Source organism: Gadus macrocephalus, chromosome 17 (assembly GCF_031168955.1).
Source record: "Gadus macrocephalus chromosome 17, ASM3116895v1".
Lineage (NCBI taxonomy): Eukaryota > Metazoa > Chordata > Actinopteri > Gadiformes > Gadidae > Gadus > Gadus macrocephalus.
Genome location: NC_082398.1, coordinates 3,769,537 through 3,792,820, shown reverse-complemented (window position 1 = coordinate 3,792,820; position 23,284 = coordinate 3,769,537). Strand labels below are relative to the sequence as shown.

At 43.9% G+C, this 23,284-nt stretch overlaps 1 protein-coding gene and 1 long non-coding RNA gene across 2 annotated transcripts; both read right to left on the bottom strand.

Moving 5' to 3' along the window:
• Positions 1–126: 126 nt before the first annotated feature.
• On the bottom strand, positions 127–9,829 carry LOC132475528 (mucin-19-like). Its single transcript, XM_060076697.1, has 13 exons — positions 6,485–9,829; positions 6,319–6,383; positions 6,015–6,193; positions 4,514–5,514; positions 4,348–4,412; positions 4,044–4,222; positions 2,939–3,543; positions 2,790–2,854; positions 2,482–2,669; positions 1,783–1,994; positions 1,030–1,091; positions 721–872; positions 127–639 (listed from the first exon to the last, which is right to left on the bottom strand). Exons 1-13 carry the CDS (start codon positions 9,665–9,667, stop codon positions 545–547), a joined length of 6,051 nt encoding a protein of 2,016 aa, XP_059932680.1. The 5' UTR covers positions 9,668–9,829; the 3' UTR covers positions 127–544.
• A 7,965-nt stretch (positions 9,830–17,794) lies between these two features.
• Positions 17,795–19,083, bottom strand: LOC132475642 (uncharacterized). Its single transcript, XR_009529943.1, has 3 exons — positions 18,985–19,083; positions 18,763–18,823; positions 17,795–17,957 (listed from the first exon to the last, which is right to left on the bottom strand). It is a non-coding gene; the product is annotated as an uncharacterized LOC132475642 (long non-coding RNA).
• Between the last annotated feature and the right edge of the window lie 4,201 nt (positions 19,084–23,284).

Below are 23,284 nucleotides of genomic sequence, written 5' to 3'. Positions count from 1 at the left end.
AGGGGAATGCTGGGTACTGCAGTTTATAATTCTAACGCTCTCATACGGAGACGGCTACATAAATATATCAAAGGAACAGGTTCAAAGTTCTAACCATCAATAAGAATAAGAATGTCGAAATGAAAGTGTGTTATTATTCGTTTTATTGCTTGATCCTACTTGTGCAAAAAATTAAAAAAGAAAAACATAACGATGGCTTCATTTATAAGGATAATGGTATTTAAGGCAATATAATCTCACAAAATACAATATGGTTGAATAATCCAAATGAATAGGCCGAGATGCATCGCACTGATAACTTGAATCAATGGAAATCTTTCTTATCCTTCAACGCCCATCCAGTATTAATTCCTTACCTGAGAAAGTCACATTTATCGTACATTAACTCCTTTATTACATATAATTTGGACTATGCATACCTTCTTTAATACACCCCAATATATCCAATCAACACCTCCTGTCGGTCCGATAATTAATCAGACATTTTTATATAATTATACATTTATCGTGCATCCCAAGGTTGAGGCAGATGGACAAACCGACACTAACTCTGTCTGAGACACCAGGATAGAGCCACTAACACTAATGCAGTGAGGACACTGCTCTTGTGGGGGACTCCGGTTGAAACTGAAACTGAAAAAAACATAGAACAATGTAAAAAAAGAGGAAAAGGTTCAGAGATAGAATTGAGAGGGCACTGGTTGACCATGTGTTTCTTACCTGTTAGGCCCTGCACAGTTATACTGCTGGTCTCAATGTTGAAGGCTGTGATGCTTTGCGCTGCAGTGGTGAACACATTTAAAATCTGAAGGCCATCAGGAACTGAGTTTGACTTGAAGAAAACGTTTAGGGTGTTGATGATCGACCCATCGCTGAGGAGGAGGAAGAGAGGACAACATGATATTCGTGATTAAGATTATGATATATCTATCAAGCGTCCTTGAGTTTGAAAGTCACTACATAAATTGAATTTGTTATTATGATTATTATGTGTGTTGAGTCATCGAGTAGTCACAAATGGACGCTTACCTGAATGATACCACGTTTATGCTGTTAAAGGAGCCAAAACTCCGACGGAAAAAGGGTTCGAGCTGTGGAAATACATAGGAAATAATTTGTTGAATCCTGTCGTGAACCAAATACTTAAATATTGTCTTTCAAAATAAGATGAACACATCGATATAGATCGGCTTCTGCTGCCTTGGTACGTACTTTGGCATTGTCATAGAAACAATAACAAAGGCCTACACAAAACTTGGATAACAGTAGTCAGTCCCTCCAGAAAAATGTGATTATGCGATCGCATAATTCAATGCATAATCAGCCAAAGTCTGCATATTCATGCGGGGGCCGCATTTCGCACTTTCACCGCATAAACTGCAGATTCCTGCGCAAAATAAGCGGGGCTTGCATGATTTCATAATCCCCGCATTTTCATTGCAAAAAAGTCACATATATCTTAGCAGAAAGTTGAAAAATATTGCGTTTACTTCACACAAGAGCAGCCATTTCCCCCTGTTGACATGGGAACGTTATGAAGTGACGTAATGATGCGACGTGAACAATGGACAAGCCGCATTTTTCGCAAGTTCCCGCAATTTTTGAAAGTTCCCGTAACTTCATCCCATAACATTTTATAAATATGCCGCATATTTCATTGCATTTTTTAAGAAAACGTGCTGCATAATCAAGGATTTTTGGCCGCAACAGTCACAAAAAAACGCCGCATTTTTCTGGAGGGACTGAGTAGTAAATTAAAAACATGTTTCCATGTCTACTTACTTGTGTTGTTAAGAGCGTTGCCCGAGCAATAAACGCAGCAGAAGATGAGTTCAATAGATCATTCGTGAAGGTTTCTCCTGCCGATCTGAACACCACCTGCCGGGAAGTGAGTTGTGGTGCAGCGGTGGCAACGGGCCCAGCGGGGGCCGTCACAGCGGCAGTCGGAGCAGCAGTCGTTGGTGATCCAGTGGTCGTAGGAGCATTTGGGTCTCCTGCAACAGCAAAACATGAAGGGTGGAACGTTTTGGAACCAGACTTGCTTCTGAGATTTCCCAGGTTGGTCCGAAATGTATTCTCACAGAGAATTTCACCCGCTAATAAACAACTATGCTAAACTAAATGGCTTTTAGATATTAGCCCTACAGCAGCATTAACTGAAATGTTGTTATAAAACTCCGAGAATTTAGGAGGGATGGAATTTTACACTTTGAGGTATAAAAATAACCTCAAAGTGTTTCAAATAAATTAGAATTTGCGTTTGCACAAGCGTAGCCCTTAGTAACTTGAAGGACGTACCAAAAGGTAAAGTAGTGCTACTTGCTATTTCTCCGAATGATCATGTCAAGCAATTAAAACCCAAAAATACTTTATCATATGAAGCCCGGAAATTTGACAATTGAATGTCTTTTCTCTATTGTTGCAACTATTCCAAATTGTAAGCTAGCAATGTTGTGGAAGATCCTTTAAGTGTTTACTTACGTATGTTAATGCTGTCAGTATCTATGGTGAGGTTAGTTGTAATGTTCGGGTTGTTCAGTCCATTGACCAGGGTAATTCGAATTACATCAGCCGCTGGGACCTCTGCTGGTGTACCAGTTGGCCGAAACTGTAGCTCTACTTCTGCCTCGGTATTAGGCCTATCCGTTCGTACCCTAGCAGTTCCTCGTCTACAGAATAAAATATATTTTAGACAAAGATCACTTTTTTTTTTTTCCTTCATGAAAGCCAGTTCTGGATAATTGCATTCTGTAACATGCAGAATGATTTGATTAATTAATTCATTTTACCGAAACGAGATGAGTCTTGTACGAATGAATCGGCTGGAAAATTCTGCAAAGAAGATCGTGTCACACTGAAAGAAAAGAAATGTTGATTTAACAATCAGAATTAATATGTAGCATGAAATGCAAAAATATTTGTATATTTTTCTACTTACCACTGTCACAACTGTGCTTTCAAGCGCTTTATATTCGGTCGTAGAACTATTCTCATAAGGTGGAATGAATGCCTCTTCTATTGTGGCCGTGAAAACTACAACTGGATTAGGAGTTGCGATTAAAGCGGTTGTTGTTGGACCGCCAGTGGTTGTTGGTACTGCAGTGGTTGTTGATCCTCCAGTGGTTGTTGATCCTCCAGTGGTTGTTGATGCTCCAGTGGTTGTTGATCCTCCAGTGGTTGTTGATCCTCCAGTGGTTGTTGATCCTCCAGTGGTTGTTGATGCTCCAGTGGTTGTTTGTACTGCAGTGGTGGTTGATCCTCCAGTGGTTGTTGGTACTGCAGTGGTTGTCGACCCTCCAGTGGTTGTTGATCCTCCAGTGGTTGTTGATCCTCCAGTAGTTGTTGATCCTCCAGCTGTTGTTGATACTTCAGTAGATGTTGTTCCTCCAGTGGTTGTTGATCCTGCCGTTGTTGTTTGTCCTGCAGTCATTGTGGATCCTCCAGTGGTTGTTGATCCTCCTGTGGTGGTTGAACCTCCAGTGGTTGTTGATAATCCAGCAGTAGTCGTTGGTGAACTGGTAGTTGTTGTAGTAGTTGGAGTTTCTGCAAAAGCAAAATTTTAAGGTCAGAAAAGTTTGAACGCTATTTGTAATGATTTAAAACCTCTTTAAAACAGTAACTCTGAAATGTATGGTGAAACAATGTGGTTAAATTCATCATATCTGTTTTACGATATCCAGCCCTGAAATTATTATGCCTTGGTAAAACATTCAGTGGTTGCTCCCTTCAAACAATATCCCTCTTTTTATGGGTCTTTCGTCAGATTTCTGCTTACTTAAAGCACCTTGAACTGACATTTTGTTTGAATACTACTAGAATGTAGAAGACATGGAATTTGCCTCAGAAATGTGTATTTACCAAAGAGTAGCACTTATTAACTTGCATTTCCCCTCAAAGTCCTGTCAAGCAAGTAAAACCAAAGTAAATGGTATTTAATGAAGCCCCAAATGTTTACAATTGGCTGTCTGTATTCCCTGTGGTTGCTGTTATCCCAAATTGTAGGCGAACAATGTTATGAAAGATCCTGCAAAGGGTTTACATACTTGTGATCGTAATGCTTTCCGTATCTACAGTGAGGTTAGAGGTTATGTTTGGGTTGTTCAGTCCTTCGACCAGGGTACTTCGAACATCGTCAGCCTGTGGGATCGGTTGTGACGAAGTAGTTGGCTGAAACTCAAGCTCTACTTCTGCTTCCGTATTGGTCGATCGAGTCGCAGGGATCCTTTGTTAAAAGAAGAAAATATTGTTAGGTCTTGTCACATAGTATGTGAAAGACGGTTCTTGATAATTGGATTCTGTAACATTCAGGGACAGATTGAAATGAATTAATTCCTCAGTTAATATTACCTGAATCCGATGACAATTGTCCGAATGAACCGGTCGCCAAATTGAGCTGTGTAGATTGCGTTAAACTGAAAGCAAAATACATGAATTCAGCATTCTAACTTTATATTTATTCGAAAAATGCGAATAAAATAAAATAATCGTTCCAGTATTATTAATTTTTACTGACCGTTATCACAACTTCGGTCTCAAGTGCTTGATATTCGGGTGAGGTATTATCATTATAAGCAGGAATAAATATCTGTATTATCACTGCGGTGAAAACAAAAACTGGAGGGGTAATTATTGGGGCTTCAGTTGTTGTTGATCCTCCAGTTGTTGTTGATCCTCCAGTGGTTGTTGATACTCCAGTGGTTGTTGATCCTCCAGTGGTTGTTGATCCTCCAGTGGTTGTTGATCCTCCAGTGGTTGTCGACCCTTCTGTGGTTGTTGATGCTCCAGTGGTTGTTGCTCCTCCAGTGGTTGTTGGTACTGCAGTGGTGGTTGATCCTCCAGTGGTTGTTGATTCTCCAGTGGTTGTTGATTCTCCAGTGGTTGTTGGTACTGCTGTGGTTGTTGTTACTGCAGTGGTTGTTGATCCTCCAACTGTTGTTGATACTCCAGTGGTCGTTGCTCCTCCAGTGGTTGTTGGTACTGCAGTGGTTGTTGATCCTTCAGTGCTTGTTGATCCTGCAGTGGTTGTTGATCCTGCAGTGGTTGTTGATCCTCCAGTGGTTGTCGACCCTCCAGTGGTTGTTGATCCTCCAGTGGTTGTTGATACTGAAGTGGTTGTTGATCCTCCAGCTGTTGTTGATACTTCAGTAGATGTTGTTCCTCCAGTGGTTGTTGATTCTCCAGTGGTGGTTGATCCTCCAGTGGTTGTTGATCCTCCAGTGGTTGTTGATCCTCCAGCTGTTGTTGATACTTCAGTAGATGTTGTTCCTCCAGTGGTTGTTGATCCTCCAGTGGTTGTTGATCCTCCAGTGGTTGTTGATACTCCAGTGGTTGTTGATCCTGCCGTTGTTGTTTGTCCTGCAGTCATTGTGGATCCTCCAGTGGTTGTTGATCCTCCTGTGGTTGTTGATCCTCCAGTGGTGGTTGATCCTCCTGTGGTGGTTGAACCTCCAGTGGTTGTTGATAATCCTGCAGTAGTCGTTGGAGAACTGGTAGTTGTTGTAGTAGTTGGAGTTTCTGCAAAAGCAAAATTTGAAGGTCAGAAAAGTTTGAACGCTATTTGTAATGATTTAAAACCTCTTTAAAACAGTAACTCTGAAATGTATGGTGAAACAATGTGGTTAAATTCATCATATCTGTTTTACGATATCCAGCCCTGAAATGATTATGCCTTGGTAAAACATTCAGTGGTTGCTCCCTTCAAACAATATCCCTCTTTTTATGGGTCTTTCGTCAGATTTCTGCTTACTTAAAGCACCTTGAACTGACATTTTGTTTGAATACTACTAGAATGTAGAAGACATGGAATTTGCCTCAGAAATGTGTATTTACCAAAGAGTAGCACTTATTAACTTACATTTCCCCTCAAAGTCCTGTCAAACAAGTAAAACCATAGTAAAGGGTATTTAATGAAGCCCCAAATGTTTACAATTGGCTGTCTGTATTCCCTGTGGTTGCTGTTATCCCAAATTGTAGGCGAACAATGTTATGAAAGATCCTGCAAAGGGTTTACATACTTGTGATCGTAATGCTTTCCGTATCTACAGTGAGGTTAGAGGTTATGTTTGGGTTGTTCAGTCCTTCGACCAGGGTACTTCGAACATCGTCAGCCTGTGGGATCGGTTGTGACGAAGTAGTTGGCTGAAACTCAAGCTCTACTTCTGCTTCCGTATTGGTCGATCGAGTCGCAGGGATCCTTTGTTAAAAGAAGCAAATATTGTTAGGTCTTGTCACATAGTATGTGAAAGACGGTTCTTGATAATTCGATTCTGTAACATTCAGGGACAGATTGAAATGAATTAATTCCTCAGTTAATATTACCTGAATCCGATGACAATTGTCCGAATGAACCGTTCGCCAAATTTAGCTGTGTAGATTGCGTTCAACTGAAAGCAAAATACATGAATTCAGCATTCTAACTTTATATTTATTCGAAAAATGCGAATTAAATAAAATAATCGTTCCAGTATTATTAATTTTTACTGACCGTTATCACAACTTCGGTCTCAAGTGCTTGATATTCGGGTGAGGTATTATCATTATAAGCAGGAATAAATATCTGTATTATCACTGCGGTGAAAACAAAAACTGGAGGGGTAATTATTGGGGCTTCAGTGGTTGTTGAACCTCCAGTTGTTATTGATACTTCTGTTGTTGTTGATGCTCCAGTGGTTGTTGATACTCCAGTTGTTGTTGATCCTCCAGTGGTTATTGATCCTCCAGTTGTTGTTGATCCTCCAGTTGTTGTTGATCCTCCAGTGGTTGTTGGACCTCCAGTTGTGGTTGAACCTCCAGCTGTTAAACCCTCAGTGGTTGTTGATCCACCAGTGGTTGTTAATCCTCCAGTGGTTGTTGATCCTGCAGTGGTTGTTGATCCACCAGTGGTTGTTGATCCACCAGTGGTTGTTAATCCTCCAGTGGTTGTTGATCCTGCAGTCATTGTGGATCCCCCTGTGGTTGTTGATCCTCCAGTTGTTGTTGATCCTCCAGTGGTTGTTGATCCTCCTGTTGTTGTTGATACTCCTGTTGTTGAACTTCCTGTTGATCCTCCAGTGGTTGTTGATTCCACATCTAATGTTGACACTGCTGTTGTTACTGACCCTCCAGTAGTTGATCCTTCTGTGGTTGTTGATCCCCCAGCTGTTGTTGACCCTCCAGCTGTTGATCCTCCAGTTGTTGTAGAACTGCCAGTTGTCGATCCACCAGTTGTTGTTGAAACTCCAGTGGTTGATGACCGTTGAGTCATTGTTGAACTACCAGTTGTGGCTGAACCTCCAGTTATTGATGAATCTCCGGTGCTTGTCACACCTTCCGTAGTTGATGATCCTGCAGTGGTTGATGATCCACCAGTGGTTGTTGATCCTCCAGTGGTTGTTGATCCTCCTGTTGTTGTTGATACTCCTGTTGTTGAACTTCCTCTTGATGTTGATCCTCCAGTGGTTGTTGATCCTCCAGTGGTTGTTGATCCTCCAGTGGTTGTTGATCCTCCAGCTGTTAAACCCTCAGTGGTTGTTGATCCTGCAGTGGTTATTAATCCTCCAGTGGTTGTTGATCCTCCAGTGGTTGTTGATCCTCCAGTGGTTGTTGATCCTCCAGTGGTTGTTGATCCTCCAGTGGTTGTTGATCCTCCAGTGGTTGTTGATCCTCCTGTTGTTGTTGATCCTCCAGTGGTTGTTGATCCTCCTGTTGTTGTTGATACTCCTGTTGTTGAACTTCCTGTTGTTGTTGATCCTCCAGTGGTTGTTGATTCCACGTTTAATGTTGACACTGCTGTTGTTACTGACCCTCCAGTAGTTGATCCTTCTGTGGTTGTTGATCCCCCAGCTGTTGTTGACCCTCCAGCTGTTGATCCTCCAGTTGTTGTAGAACTGCCAGTTGTCGATCCTCCAGTGGTAGTTGAAACTCCAGTGGTTGATGACCGTTGAGTCATTGTTGAACTACCAGTTGTGGCTGAACCTCCAGTTATTGATGAATCTCTGGGGCTTGTCACACCTTCCGTAGTTGATGATCCACCAGTGGTTGTTGATCCTCCAGTGGTTGTTGATCCACCCGTGGTTGTTGATCCTCCAGTGGTTGTTGATCCTCCAGTGGTTGTTGATCCTCCAGTGGTTGTTGATCCTCCAGTGGTTGTTGATCCTGCAGTGGTTGTTGATCCACCAGTGGTTGTTGATCCTCCAGTGGTTGTTGATCCTGCAGTGGTTGTTAATCCTCCAGTGGTTGTTGATCCTCCAGTGGTTGTTGATCCTCCAGTTGTTGTTGATCCTCCAGTGGTTGTTGATCCTCCTGTTGTTGTTGATACTCCTGTTGTTGAACTTCCTGTTGATGTTGATCCTCCAGTGGTTGTTGATCCTCCAGTGGTTGTTGAACCTCCAGCTGTTAAACCCTCAGTGGTTGTTGATCCTCCAGTGGTTGTTGATCCTCCAGTGGTTGTTGATCCTCCAGTGGTTGTTGATCCTCCAGTGGTTGTTGATCCTCCTGTTGTTGTTGATCCTCCAGTGGTTGTTGATCCTCCTGTTGTTGTTGATACTCCTGTTGTTGAACTTCCTGTTGTTGTTGATCCTCCAGTGGTTGTTGATTCCACGTTTAATGTTGACACTGCTGTTGTTACTGACCCTCCAGTAGTTGATCCTTCTGTGGTTGTTGATCCCCCAGCTGTTGTTGACCCTCCAGCTGTTGATCCTCCAGTTGTTGTAGAACTGCCAGTTGTCGATCCTCCAGTGGTAGTTGAAACTCCAGTGGTTGATGACCGTTGAGTCATTGTTGAACTACCAGTTGTGGCTGAACCTCCAGTTATTGATGAATCTCTGGGGCTTGTCACACCTTCCGTAGTTGATGATCCACCAGTGGTTGTTGATCCTCCAGTGGTTGTTGATCCACCCGTGGTTGTTGATCCTCCAGTGGTTGTTGATCCTCCAGTGGTTGTTGATCCTCCAGTGGTTGTTGATCCTCCAGTGGTTGTTGATCCTGCAGTGGTTGTTGATCCACCAGTGGTTGTTGATCCTCCAGTGGTTGTTGATCCTGCAGTGGTTGTTAATCCTCCAGTGGTTGTTGATCCTCCAGTGGTTGTTGATCCTCCAGTTGTTGTTGATCCTCCAGTGGTTGTTGATCCTCCTGTTGTTGTTGATACTCCTGTTGTTGAACTTCCTGTTGATGTTGATCCTCCAGTGGTTGTTGATCCTCCAGTGGTTGTTGAACCTCCAGCTGTTAAACCCTCAGTGGTTGATGATCCTCCAGTGGTTGATGATCCTCCAGTGGTTGTTGCTCCTCCAGTGGTTGTTGATCCTGCAGTGAATGGCTCTACTATTGTGGCCGTGAAAACTACAACTGGATTAGGAGTTGCGATTAAAGCGGTTGTTGTTGGACCGCCAGTGGTTGTTGGTACTGCAGTAGTTGTTGATCCTCCAGTGGTTGTTGATCCTCCAGTGGTTGTTGATCCTGCAGTCATTGTGGATCCCCCTGTGGTTGTTGATCCTCCAGTGGTTGTTGATTCCACATCTAATGTTGACACTGCTGTTGTTACTGACCCTCCAGTAGTTGATCCTTCTGTGGTTGTTGATCCCCCAGCTGTTGTTGACCCTCCAGCTGTTGATCCTCCAGTTGTTGTAGAACTGCCAGTTGTCGATCCACCAGTTGTTGTTGAAACTCCAGTGGTTGATGACGGTTGAGTCATTGTTGAAATACCAGTTGTGGCTGAACCTCCAGTTATTGATGAATCTCCGGTGCTTGTCACACCTTCCCTAGTTGATGATCCACCAGTGGTTGTTGATCCTCCAGTGGTTGTTGATCCTCCAGTGGTTGTTGATCCTCCAGTTGTGGAACCCCCAGTGGTTATTGATCCTCCAGGGGTTGTTGATCCTCCACTGGTTGTTGATCCTCCAGTGGTTGTTGATCCTCCAGTGGTTGTTGATCCTTCAGCTGTAGTTGGCCCTCCAGTGGTTGTTGATCCTCCATTGGTTGTTGATCCTCCAGTTGTTGTTTGTCCTCCAGTGGTTGTTTGTCCTCCAGTGGTTGTTTGTCCTCCAGTGGTTGTTTGTCCTCCAGTGGTTGTTGATCCTCCAGTGGTTGTTGATCCTGCAGTTGTTGAACCTCCCGTAGTTGTAGATACAACAGCGGTTGTTGAATCCCCAGTTGTTGTTGATCCTCCTGCTGTTGTTGATCCTCCATTTGTGGAACCCCCAGTGTTTATTGATCCTCCAGTGGTTGTTGATCCTGCAGTGGTTGTTGATCCTCCAGTTGTGGAACTTCCAGTTGTTATTGATCCTCCAGTGGTTGTTGATCCTGCAGTTGTTGTTGATCCTGCAGTTGTTGAACCTTCCGTAGTTGTAGATACAACAGCGGTTGTTGAATCTCCAGTTGTTGTTGGTCCTCCAGTGGTTGTTGATCCTCCAGTGGTTGTTGATCCTCCAGTGGTTGTTGATCCTCCAGTGGTTGTTGATCCTCCAGGGGTTGTTGATCCTGCAGTGGTTGTTGATCCACCAGTTGTGGAACTTCCAGTTGTTATTGATCCTCCAGTGGTTGATGATCGTCCAGTGGTTATTGATCCTCCAGTGGTTGTTGATCCTGCAGTGGTCGTTGATCCTGCAGTTGTTGAACCTCCCGTCGTTGTAGATGCTCCAGTTGTTGTTGGTCCTCCAGTGGTTGTTGATCCTCCTGCTGTTGTTGATCCTCCAATTGTGGAACCCCCAGTGGTTATTGATCCTCCAGTGGTTGTTGATCCTGCAGTGGTTGTTATTGATCCTCCCGTGGTTGTTAATCCTCCTGCTGTTGTTGATCCTCCAGTTGTGGAACTTCCAGTTGTTATTGATCCTCCAGCGGTTGTTGATCCTTCAGTGGTTGTTGATCCTCCAGTGGTTGTTGATCGTCCAGTGGTTATTGATCCTCCAGTGGTTGTTGATCCTCCAGTGGTTGTTGATCCTCCAGTGGTTGATGATCGTCCAGTGGTTATTGATCCTCCAGTGGTTGTTGATCCTGCAGTGGTTGTTGATCCTGCAGTGGTTGTTGAACCTCCCGTAGTTGTAGATACAACAGCGGTTGTTGAATCCCCAGTTGTTGTTGGTCCTCCAGTGGTTGTTGATCCTCCAGTGGTTGTTGATCCTCCTGCTGTTGTTGATCCTCCAGTTGTGGAACCCCCAGTAGTTATTGATCCTCCAGTGGTGGTTGATCCTGTAGTGGTTGTTGATCCTACAGTGGTTGTTGATCCTCCAGTGGTTGTTGATCCTGCAGTTGTTGTTGTTAGTCCTCCAGTTGTGGAACCTCCAGTTGTTATTGATCCTCCAGTGGTTGTTGATCCTTCAGTGGTTGTTGATCCTCCATTAGTTGTTTGTCCTCCAGTGGATGATGATCGTCCAGTGGTTATTGATCCTTCAGTGGTTGTTGTTCCTGCAGTGGTTGTTGATCCTGCAGTTGTGGAACTTCTAGTTGTTATTGATCCTCCAGTGGTTGTTGATCCTCCAGTGGTTGTTGATCCTCCAGTTGTGGAACTTCCAGTGGTTATTGTTCCTCCAAGGGTTGTTGATCCTGCAGTGCTTGTTGATCCTGCAGTGGTTGTTGATCCTGCAGTGGTTGTTGATCCTGCAGTTGTTGAACCTCCTGTAGTTGTAGATACACCAGCGGTTGTTGAATCCCCAGTTGTTGTTGGTCCTCCAGTGGTTGTTGATTCTCCAGTGGTTGTTGATCCTCCAGTGGTTGTTTGTCCTCCAGTGGTTGTTTGTCCTCCAGTGGTTGTTGATCCTCCAGTGGTTGTTAATCCTCCTGCTGATGTTGATCCTCCAGTTGTGGAACCCCCAGTAGTTATTGATCCTCCAGTGGTGGTTGATCCTGTAGTGGTTGTTGATCCTACAGTGGTTGTTGATCCTCCAGTGGTTGTTGATCCTGCAGTTGTTGTTGTTAGTCCTCCAGTTGTGGAACCTCCAGTTGTTATTGATCCTCCAGTGGTTGTTGATCCTTCAGTGGTTGTTGATCCTCCTTTAGTTGTTTGTCCTCCAGTGGTTGATGATTGTCCAGTGGTTATTGATCCTCCAATGGTTGTTGATCCTGCAGTGGTTGTTGATCCTGCAGTTGTGGAACTTCTAGTTGTTATTGATCCTCCAGTGGTTGTTGACCCTCCAGTGGTTGTTGATCCTCCAGTTGTGGAACTTCCAGTGGTTATTGTTCCTCCAAGGGTTGTTGATCCTGCAGTGCTTGTTGATCCTGCAGTGGTTGTTGATTCTGCAGTGGTTGTTGATCCTGCAGTTGTTGAACCTCCTGTAGTTGTAGATACACCAGCGGTTGTTGAATCCCCAGTTGTTGTGGAACTTTCAGTTGTTATTGATCCTCCAGTCGTTGTTGATCCTTCAGTGGTTGTTGATCCTCCAGTAGTTGTTTGTACTCCAGTGGTTGTTGATCCTCCAGTGGTTGTTGATCCTCCAGTGGTTGTTGATCCTCCATTAGTTGTTTGTCCTCCAGTGGTTGATGATTGTCCAGTGGTTATTGATCCTCCAATGGTTGTTGATCCTGCAGTGGTTGTTGATCCTGCAGTTGTGGAACTTCTAGTTGTTATTGATCCTCCAGTGGTTGTTGATCCTCCAGTGGTTGTTGATCCTCCAGTTGTGGAACTTCCAGTGGTTATTGTTCCTCCAAGGGTTGTTGATCCTGCAGTGCTTGTTGATCCTGCAGTGGTTGTTGATTCTGCAGTGGTTGTTGATCCTGCAGTTGTTGAACCTCCTGTAGTTGTAGATACACCAGCGGTTGTTGAATCCCCAGTTGTTGTGGAACTTTCAGTTGTTATTGATCCTCCAGTGGTTGTTGATCCTTCAGTGGTTGTTGATCCTCCAGTAGTTGTTTGTACTCCAGTGGTTGTTGATCCTCCAGTGGTTGTTGATCCTCCAGTGGTTGTTGATCCTCCAGTGGTCGATGATCCTCCAGTGCTTATTGATCCTCCAGTGTTTATTGATCCTCCCGTGGTTGTTGATCTTGCAGTGGTTGTTGATCCACCAGTTGTGGAACTTCCAGTTGTTATTGATCTTCCAGTGGTTGTTGATCCTCCAGTGGTCGATGATCCTCCAGTGCTTATTGATCCTCCAGTGTTGATTGATCCTCCCGTGGTTGTTGATCCTTCAGTGGTTGTTGATCCTCCAGTAGTTGAACCTCCAGTTATTGATGAATCTCCGGTGCTTGTCACACCTTCCCTAGTTGATGATCCACCAGTGGTTGTTGATCCTCCAGTGGTTGTTGATCCTCCAGTGGTTGTTGATCCTCCAGTTGTGGAACCCCCAGTGGTTATTGATCCTCCAGGGGTTGTTGATCCTCCACTGGTTGTTGAACCTCCAGTGGTTGTTGATCCTCCAGTGGTTGTTGATCCTTCAGCTGTAGTTGGCCCTCCAGTGGTTGTTGATCCTCCAGTGGTTGTTGATCCTCCAGTGGTTGTTTGTCCTCCAGTGGTTGTTTGTCCTCCAGTGGTTGTTTGTCCTCCAGTGGTTGTTGATCCTCCAGTGGTTGTTGATCCTGCAGTTGTTGAACCTCCCGTAGTTGTAGATACAACAGCGGTTGTTGAATCCCCAGTTGTTGTTGATCCTCCTGCTGTTGTTGATCCTCCATTTGTGGAACCCCCAGTGTTTATTGATCCTCCAGTGGTTGTTGATCCTGCAGTGGTTGTTGATCCTCCAGCTGTGGAACTTCCAGTTGTTATTGATCCTCCAGTGGTTGTTGATCCTGCAGTTGTTGTTGATCCTGCAGTTGTTGAACCTTCCGTAGTTGTAGATACAACAGCGGTTGTTGAATCTCCAGTTGTTGTTGGTCCTCCAGTGGTTGTTGATCCTCCAGTGGTTGTTGATCCTCCAGTGGTTGTTGATCCTCCAGGGGTTGTTGATCCTGCAGTGGTTGTTGATCCACCAGTTGTGGAACTTCCAGTTGTTATTGATCCTCCAGTGGTTGTTGATCCTGCAGTGGTCGTTGATCCTGCTGTTGTTGAACCTCCCGTCGTTGTAGATGCTCCAGTTGTTGTTGGTCCTCCAGTGGTTGTTGATCCTCCTGCTGTTGTTGATCCTCCAGTTGTGGAACCCCCAGTGGTTATTGATCCTCCAGTGGTTGTTGATCCTGCAGTGTTTGTTATTGATCCTCCAGTGGTTGTTAATCCTCCTGCTGTTGTTGATCCTCCAGTTGTGGAACTTCCAGTTGTTATTGATCCTCCAGTGGTTGTTGATCCTTCAGTGGTTGTTGATCCTCCAGTGGTTGTTGATCGTCCAGTGGTTATTGATCCTCCAGTGGTTGTTGATCCTCCAGTGGTTGTTGATCCTCCAGTGGTTGATGATCGTCCAGTGGTTATTGATCCTCCAGTGGTTGTTGATCCTGCAGTGGTTGTTGAACCTCCCGTAGTTGTAGATACAACAGCGGTTGTTGAATCCCCAGTTGTTGTTGGTCCTCCAGTGGTTGTTGATCCTCCAGTGGTTGTTGATCCTCCTGCTGTTGTTGATCCTCCAGTTGTGGAACCCCCAGTAGTTATTGATCCTCCAGTGGTGGTTGATCCTGTAGTGGTTGTTGATCCTACAGTGGTTGTTGATCCTCCAGTGGTTGTTGATCCTGCAGTTGTTGTTGTTAGTCCTCCAGTTGTGGAACCTCCAGTTGTTATTGATCCTCCAGTGGTTGTTGATCCTTCAGTGGTTGTTGATCCTCCATTAGTTGTTTGTCCTCCAGTGGTTGATGATTGTCCAGTGGTTATTGATCCTCCAGTGGTTGTTGATCCTGCAGTGGTTGTTGATCCTGCAGTGGTTGTTGATCCTGCAGTTGTGGAACTTCTAGTTGTTATTGATCCTCCAGTGGTTGTTGATCCTCCAGTGGTTGTTGATCCTCCAGTTGTGGAACTTCCAGTGGTTATTGTTCCTCCAAGGGTTGTTGATCCTGCAGTGGTTGTTGATCCTGCAGTGGTTGTTGATACACCAGCGGTTGTTGAATCCCCAGTTGTTGTGGAACTTTCAGTTGTTATTGATCCTCCAGTGGTTGTTGATCCTTCAGTGGTTGTTGATCCTCCAGTAGTTGTTTGTACTCCAGTGGTTGTTGATCCTCCAGTGGTTGTTGATCCTCCAGTGGTTGTTGATCCTCCAGTGGTCGATGATCCTCCAGTGCTTATTGATCCTCCAGTGTTTATTGATCCTCCCGTGGTTGTTGATCTTGCAGTGGTTGTTGATCCACCAGTTGTGGAACTTCCAGTTGTTATTGATCCTCCAGTGGTTGTTGATCCTCCAGTGGTCGATGATCCTCCAGTGCTTATTGATCCTCCAGTGTTTATTGATCCTCCCGTGGTTGTTGATCCTTCAGTGATTGTTGATCCTCCAGTAGTTGAACCTCCAGTTGTTGTTGGTCCTCCAGTGGTTGATGATCCCCCAGTGGTTGTTGAGCCTCCTGCAGTTGTTGATCCTCCAGTTGTGGAACCCCCAGTGTTTATTGATCCTCCAGTGGTTGTTGATCCTGCAGTGGTTGTTGGTCCTCCAGTGGTTGATGATCGTCCACTGGTTATTGATCCTCCAGTGGTTGTTGATCCTGCATTGGTTGTTGATCCTCCAGTGGTTGTTGATCCTCTCGTTGTTTGTCCTCCAGTGGTTGTTGATCCTCTAGTTGTTGGTCCTCCAGTGGTTGGTGATCCTCCAGTTGTTGTTGGTCCTCCAGTGGTTGTCGATCCTGCAGTGGTTGTTGATCCTGCAGTGGTTGTTGATCCTCCAGTTGTGGAACCCCCAGTGTTTATTGATCCTCCAGTGCTTGTTGATCCTGCAGTGGGTGTTGATCCTCCAGTGGTTGTTGATCCTCCAATGGTTGTTGATCCTCCAGTGGTTATTGATCCTCCAGTGGTTGTTGATCCTGCAGTGGTTGTTGATCCTGCAGGTGTTGAACCTCCCGTAGTTGTAGATACAACAGCGGTTGTTGAATCCCTAGTTGTTGTTGGTCCTCCAGTGGTTGATGATCCTCCCGTGGTTGTTGATCCTCCCGTGGTTGTTGATCCTCCAGTTGTGGAACCCCCAGTGTTTATTGTTCCTCCGGTGGTTGTTGATCCTGTAGTGGTTGTTGATCCTCCAGTTGTGGAACCCCCAGTGTTTATTGTTCCTCCAGTGGTTGTTGATCCTGCATTGGTTGTTGATCCTCCAGTGGTTGTTGATCCTCCAGTGGTTGTTTGTCCTCCAGTGGTTGATGATCGTCCAGTGGTTATTGAACCTCCCTTAGTTGTAGATGCAACATCGGTTGTTGATCCTCCAGTTGGGGTTGTTCCTCCAGTCGTTGATGATCCTCCAGTGGTTGTTGATCTTCCAGTTGTTGAATCTCCCGTGGTTGTAGATACAACAGTGGTTGTTGAACCCCCAGTTGTTGTTGGTCCTCCAGTGGTTGTTGATCCTCCAGTTGTGGTTGAACCTCCAGTGGTTGTTGATCCTTCAGTGGTTGTTGATCCTCCTGTGGTTGTTGATCCACCAGTTGTTGATCTAGTAGTGGTGGTTGATAATCCAGCAGTAGTTGTTGGAGAACAGATAGTTGTTGTAATAGTTGGAGTCTCTGCAAAAGCAAAATTTGAAGGGTGGAAAAGTTGAAAAGCTTTTTCTAATGATATAAAACCTCTTTAAAACAGTAACCTCTAAATGTATAGTGAACCAATGCGGTTCAATCCATCATATCTGTATTACCATACCCTGCCCCGAATTAATTATCCCCTGGTAAAACAATCAGTTGGGGTTTCTTTCAGATAATTTCTTTCGTGACATTTCTGCCTGTGACATTCCCAAATTGGTCAGAAATTATAATCTCACAGCCCATTTCACTCACTAATAGCTGACAAGTGGCAAAGCCGTGTCAAAAGAAGTTACACTCTTATAATAGCTATCACATATTACTTAAAGCACCTTTATCTGACAATTTGTTTGATACTACTAGAATGTAGATGGCATGGAATTTGCCTCAGAAACAACAACACGGCTTCCAGAGGTTTCAAAGAAGTGTGTATTTACTAAAGTCTATCGCTTATTAACTTGCAGTCTTTAACAAAAGTTAAAGAATGGCTACTTTTTATTTCCCCTTACAGTCCTATCAAGCAAGTAACACCAAAATAAAGGATATTTAATGAAGCCTGTAAATGTTACAATTAACTATTAACTGGTGTTGCTGTTATTCCAAATTGTAGGCTAGCGATGTTATGAAAGATCCTGCATAGTGATAACCTACTTGTGATCGTAATGCTTGCAGTATCTACAGTGAGGTTAGAGGTTGTGTTTGTGCTGTTCAGTCCTTTGACCAAGGTACTTCGAACCTCCTCAGACTGTGGGATTGCTTGTGGAGAAGCAGTTGGCTGAAACTCAAGCTCTATTTCTGCTTCAGTATTGTTCGATTGAGCCACAGAGATCCTTTGTTAAAAGAAGAAAAAATTATTAGGTCTCGTCACATAGTATTTTTCCTTCATGAAAGATGGTTCTTGATAATTGGATTCTGTTACATTCAGGGACAGATTGAAATAAATTAATTCCTCAATTAATTTTACCTAAATCCGATGATAATTGTCCGAATGAACCGCTCGCCAAATTGTGCACTGTAGATCGTGTTGAACTGAAAGCAAGATACATGAACTCAACATTCTAACTTTATATTTATTCGAAAAATGTGAATTTTAAAAATAATTCGTTCAAGTGTTTTATTATTTCTTACCCTTATCTCAATTCTGTCCTCAAGCTCTGTATATTCGTCTGAGGTATTATTATCATAAGCAGCAATAAATGTTTCTACTATTTCAAATTTGAGAAAAAAATTAAAACGGGCTCCAGTGGTTGTTGAACCTCCATTTGTTATTGATGCTCCTGTTGTTATTGATCCTCCAGTGGTTGTTGAACCTCCAGCTGTTGTTGATACTCCAGTGGTTGTAGAAATACAAGCTGATGTTGATGCACCAGTGGTTGTCGACATGCATGCTGATTCTGCTGATATGGTCATCGGAGTGGAAGCCAATTGAAAGGCAACTTTGTATCATGCATTTGGAAAAACACATTACGACGTTACTTAATATGAATAGGAACTGAATTTAATCATGCTTAAACATATCATGTAGAAGTCATACACACACACGCTTTTATTTTCTAGAGCTGAGCCAGGATATTTGAATATTTGGATGATGGTTCATTAGATAGGTATTTAAATCTCAGTTTAGTATTAAAGTATTTGGTATAAAGTGTAAATTAAAAGATATGAGCAAATATGTAGGGCTGCGAGATTCCCTCAGGCAGAGAAGGCTTCTCTTCGCCTCCTCCGTTGATGTTTCATTCCGAACATGTAATGACTGAATCATCCTTCATTAGTATTAGTGGTTTGACGACTGGCCGTCCAGTGTGAGAATTAGCAAAACTGACATAGACAGACGTTTAAAAAGCTACGTGGAATAAGGATAATATTTATTAAATGTTTTAGGGTTCTGCTCGGGATTTAGTTTTCCATGCTGGCACTCCAACTCGTCTGTTTGGTCCATAAAAGTAAAAGGATTGCAGCAAGAACCAGGGTTAATGGGTTTTAAAAGGGTTTCAATAATGAATGTATTTAGCAGCTATTTCTAAGTTGGAAAAAGGCCCAAAAGTTCTCCCTACTAATAATAACAGGTCCGTATTTTAATAAACTCGAATAGAACAGGAGCAATTTTTTTCTTATATGGTGATCCGTCTCCTACAATAGCGCTTGCATGATTTCTCTTTTTCAGGTGAATAGTTCTTGTACGGCCGTGCAAATGTCGTAGAAGCGGCCCTAAAAGCTTCTCTTATTATTGTATGAACCTACCCAAAATAAAGAACCATGCAGATTTTCTCCTTCCCAAATCCATTCTGTTTTCTTCTTTACACTAAGGATGAAAGAAAACATTCAACATTATTAAATCAATCACATTTATATTGTAACTTTTCAGTCAAGTAGGAGACTGAATGCAAGAGTGCAAAAGTCTGCAAATAATAAGATCATGCAGTTCCTAGAATGTAATTAAACGTAAAAAGATCAAGGACTCACCTTTAACTAAACAAGTTCCAAATGTGTGTAGCGCCTTCTCAAATAAAAAAATATAAATCCTGACTGAATGCTTGGACTGGATCCCCTTGTCAAACTCTGTGCAAATTGCTAGTGAAGTGTTGGCACAAACACTTATATAGGTAGGTTAGTATGACGTGCCAAGAGCTTATTGTTAGGTGTTTGTTTTTTCGGTCTGAAAAAAATGAAAAGGATATTTGATATGATATGGACAGCTTGCAAAAATGTCGATCATCACAGATTCATTGTCCATGTTTATCAGGTTATTCTATTGTTGAATTAAGGGGCGTTTCAGCGGCATTCCTCATGCCTGAGGAATCACAATCCTACTGTTTGGTAATGTTAAGCTGGTGATTAACTGATTGTCATGGTAATTGTGGGAGTGGCTCCCTTGATTGGCCTTGATTAGGGTCACCTATGTCAAACAATAACTGAACGGGACAGCCCAACGCTTGCGCTATCCCTCAACAAGTGAGAAGGACCAGAGCTCGCCAGGAACCCAGGTGAGTCACTGCTCACGTGGCCGAAAGCTAGTTGCCTGCCAGCTGTGATTCACTACCACTTATGTGTCTCGACTCCTGCCTAGACAGAGAGCCATTTTCAATATACCAGTGGGGTCGTGACACTTGGCATTCCCTATATTCAGAAGATATACAAGTCTTCCCTGACAAACACATATTTGACTTGCAGAAAATGTCACCTGTAAACTTAGACAAATAGCAGAAGGCATTTGTCAATTCCTTTGGATACCTGACAAAATGTTGACATATTGTGGCAAGAGGTCTAGTAGCCGCTGACTAGCCCACCAACTTGCTGTAGGGGGTGTAGCCACGCTGTAGCAACGAAGCCTCAGGGGCAGAAACGGCATGGTGTTGGCTGAATAAACAGCAATAAACCAAACCAAGAACCTTTTTTGGGGGTATTATTTTTATTTTTATGATTGAAACAGCGTTGCAGTGTGTTCAATCTGCTCATACACACATGCACACAAGGTCAGAAGTCGAAATTGTATCCATTGCATATTTCCAAAAATATTTCAGTCAAATTTGCCCAACATCTATGTCACACTGAAGTTCAACGCTTTGCCTAATGTCAGAATGCCACTCATTTCTTTAATGGGGACTATGCAATTTATACTACAAGCTATTTATTTTTAATTTAAGCCCAGTTCAGACCAAAGATTCGCCTCGCAACTGCTTGCAACCCGCAACTTCTAAAAACCGGGCAGTTCACATTGCAGCAACGGTCGGCGACGGTAGGTGGTTTCCCTAGCATCTGTGAACGCTCTGGCACAGCTGTGAGACGCAACAGCATCAGCATCACTTGCGTTAATAACGTCAGCCTAGCTGACTTAGGTTTGAGATTAGTTAGGTTTGCGATTATTTTTATTTATATTTTTGTTTGAGAGTAGGCTAGAGTTACTGTGTTGTCATACTCCACTACTTCTGCACTGGAGTAAATCGTCGGAGCTTACAGTTTGCTAAGATTAACCGCTAACTGGATATTGCATTTTCCGTTAGCTTTTCATCCATGTTGGACAGAGAAGTTCTCTTCCTGATATATGGCTCCAGGAAAGAGAGCCTACTTATGAGCCATTCCTGCCGGCCAATTCTCCCACCAGCACTCCCTGATGCTGGCGTGCTACCGTTAAAATAATGTTAATCAGCTCAAGCCCAACGTTATCTACCATCGTTGTTCTGAAAAAAAGATAATACTGTTAGCATTTACAACTTGTATTGAATAAGCCTATATATTGGGCCGAGTAGGCCTACAACCTAAGCTTTGCCTTTATGAACAGAACATAAAAACAGGAAACGAGGAAAAGAAAAAGGAACAGAAAATAAAAACAAAACATTAAAGGGGACATATTATGAAAACAGCACTTTTCCTGGGATTTGGGGTGGTGTTGTGGGTATATGGTGCTCCCACACGCATACAAACTTTGAAATAAGTCTGTACATGATTTTTTTGGGTGAGATACGCATTTCTGGAAGCAGCCCGCCTTCAGCTACCAAACGAGCGAGTCAGTTTCGGCGTACATAATATTCACATTTGAATATTACCTCCCACTTCCCCACTCCCCTCCAATCAGAGAGTCAATGCCAAAGTTCCTTCCCCCCAATTCTTCCCAACCATGGCCGAGATACCCCCCACTATGAGTCTTTACTTGTGGAAGTACCAGAGAATTCAGACACAGTCTTTATTATTCATAATATCATCCGAGGCACACATAGCTTTTGGCCGTGGTATTAGATAGATTATATAAATCCCTGTATATAATATTATTATGTTATGTTATATAATATAGATATAGAGCTCCAGGAGTCAGCAAACGGCAACAACCCCTTCTCCATGCTGTGGTTCAGTCTGACAGCTCATTGGTCAATGGACAGCAGCTCATTTGCATCAATGCTACAGACACCATAAACAGCGCATTCTGAAGGGACTGAAACAGAGGGGAATAGCGGCAGACGATATTTCTTTTCCTAAAAGCTATTTCCAGCAAACAGCTTCGAAAACATGTTTCCTGGAACTCAAATACTATGTTTACTTGTTGGGAAAACCCCATAATATGTCTCCTTTAACGTAACTTTTCGGATACACCAAGTGGCACCGCAAATTGCTTTCCTCTTTGATTCCCTGTTGCTATAGCCCTTACTGCCAACGTCGTATAGGACAGGTTGCTCCTCCAGCAAGCAAATTAAATCTACGCCATCTACTCCAGCATCTACGTATGCTGGAGTGGACAGTACGGGACCGGGACCGGGATGGAGTAAGGCCGTGACGTACAAGTTGTTCTGTGCTGTGATTGGCTGAAGAGAAATAGCTCTTCTGTTCTAAAACTGGACCTGGCGATTTAACCTGTTCAATCTCTGGCGACTCCTGGCGACTCCTTGCGACGGCATTAGCCGCACTGCATCGACCCGTTCACAGTGCTGCGTCTTTCCCCCTGCGACGTTCTAAAACAGTCTCGTTGCAAGCAGTTGCGGGGCGAATCTTTGGTCTTTACTCATACTGCATGGTGAACTGCTGAGCCGACGTGAAGCTCTGACACTCCCAGCTCCAGCTGTGTCGCCTTTATTTGGTGCAGGTGTGTGATGTGATGCATGCCAACAGGGCCACATATGTCCTTGGCGACTGGGGAGACGGCCGATTCATGAGAGGAGCCGTTCATTCACCTGTCAATTCTGGAGATACCAGCAGGCCGGGTGTCTGAGAAACCCAGACGCTCGAGGCCACAAAAAAAGCGTAGTGCCCACACATAGCCACAAGGGACCAGCACCGAGTACACATACGGTATCCAGGAGGCAGGAGCTCAGCACCATGCTTAGCCAATCAGAGAATTTTACAGGGGCCACGCCTGCCCATTATTAACGTCACAACACATAGCCCAAGGGACAAGAACGCTCTACGTAACGCATCCATCAGATGTCCTACTAAGCGTACCTCCATGCTTGATTATACAATTCCCCTCCTTTTGCTCCATAGATATCATAACAAACCTTAACCAACTAAAGTTAGTTAAAAGCGATCCTGACTCTGCGACCTTCTCTAAAAGAACGTAGCAGTGATCAGTGAGTCTGGGGATAGCCCGGGGTTAGGGGGTTGTAAGCGTAGTACCTTGCGGCTCCTTGTTCCAGTGGACTCCCCCTGACACCAGGGCGCAGCGCCACCAGAGGCCCAGCGACCCGGTATGTGTTGTACACTTCGTTATTTCAATAACCGTTCTGCTGTTGGTGTTATGGCGCATAACGAGTCGGGTTCTCGGACGTCTCTGGTATTTGCACAACGAGACTCGTAATGGGGGTTATCTCAGCCATAGTTGAGAAATGTGGCGCTGCCTGCTGCCCCTCAGCGGGCAGCGAGGCCCAGGCGATCCACAATGGCGGGAAACAATCCCTTTCTCCTCCATGTCGCGGTTCAGTCTACTTCAGATTGATGTTGAAGTGGAAGAACCAGGAGATGTCCGAGAACCCGACGCAGTCGTTTGAGAATCATAATATCGTCTGGAGGCGCACACAGCTTTTGGCCGTGATAATATGTATTATATGATCTAGATATCTATGCAGGCTATGATAGGATATTATTTAGATATAGAGCTCAAGGACTGAGCACCCGGAGTATTCTAGAATATTTACAGAACACGGCCAAAAGCTGTGTGAGCCTCGCAATTGAGATATATCCACTGTAAACAAGAGTGCATTGTACCGTGGCCTCAAGCTCCTCAGGGCCACACCCCAACACCCTCCACCTTGACCCGCCTCTAAAAAACGGACTTGTA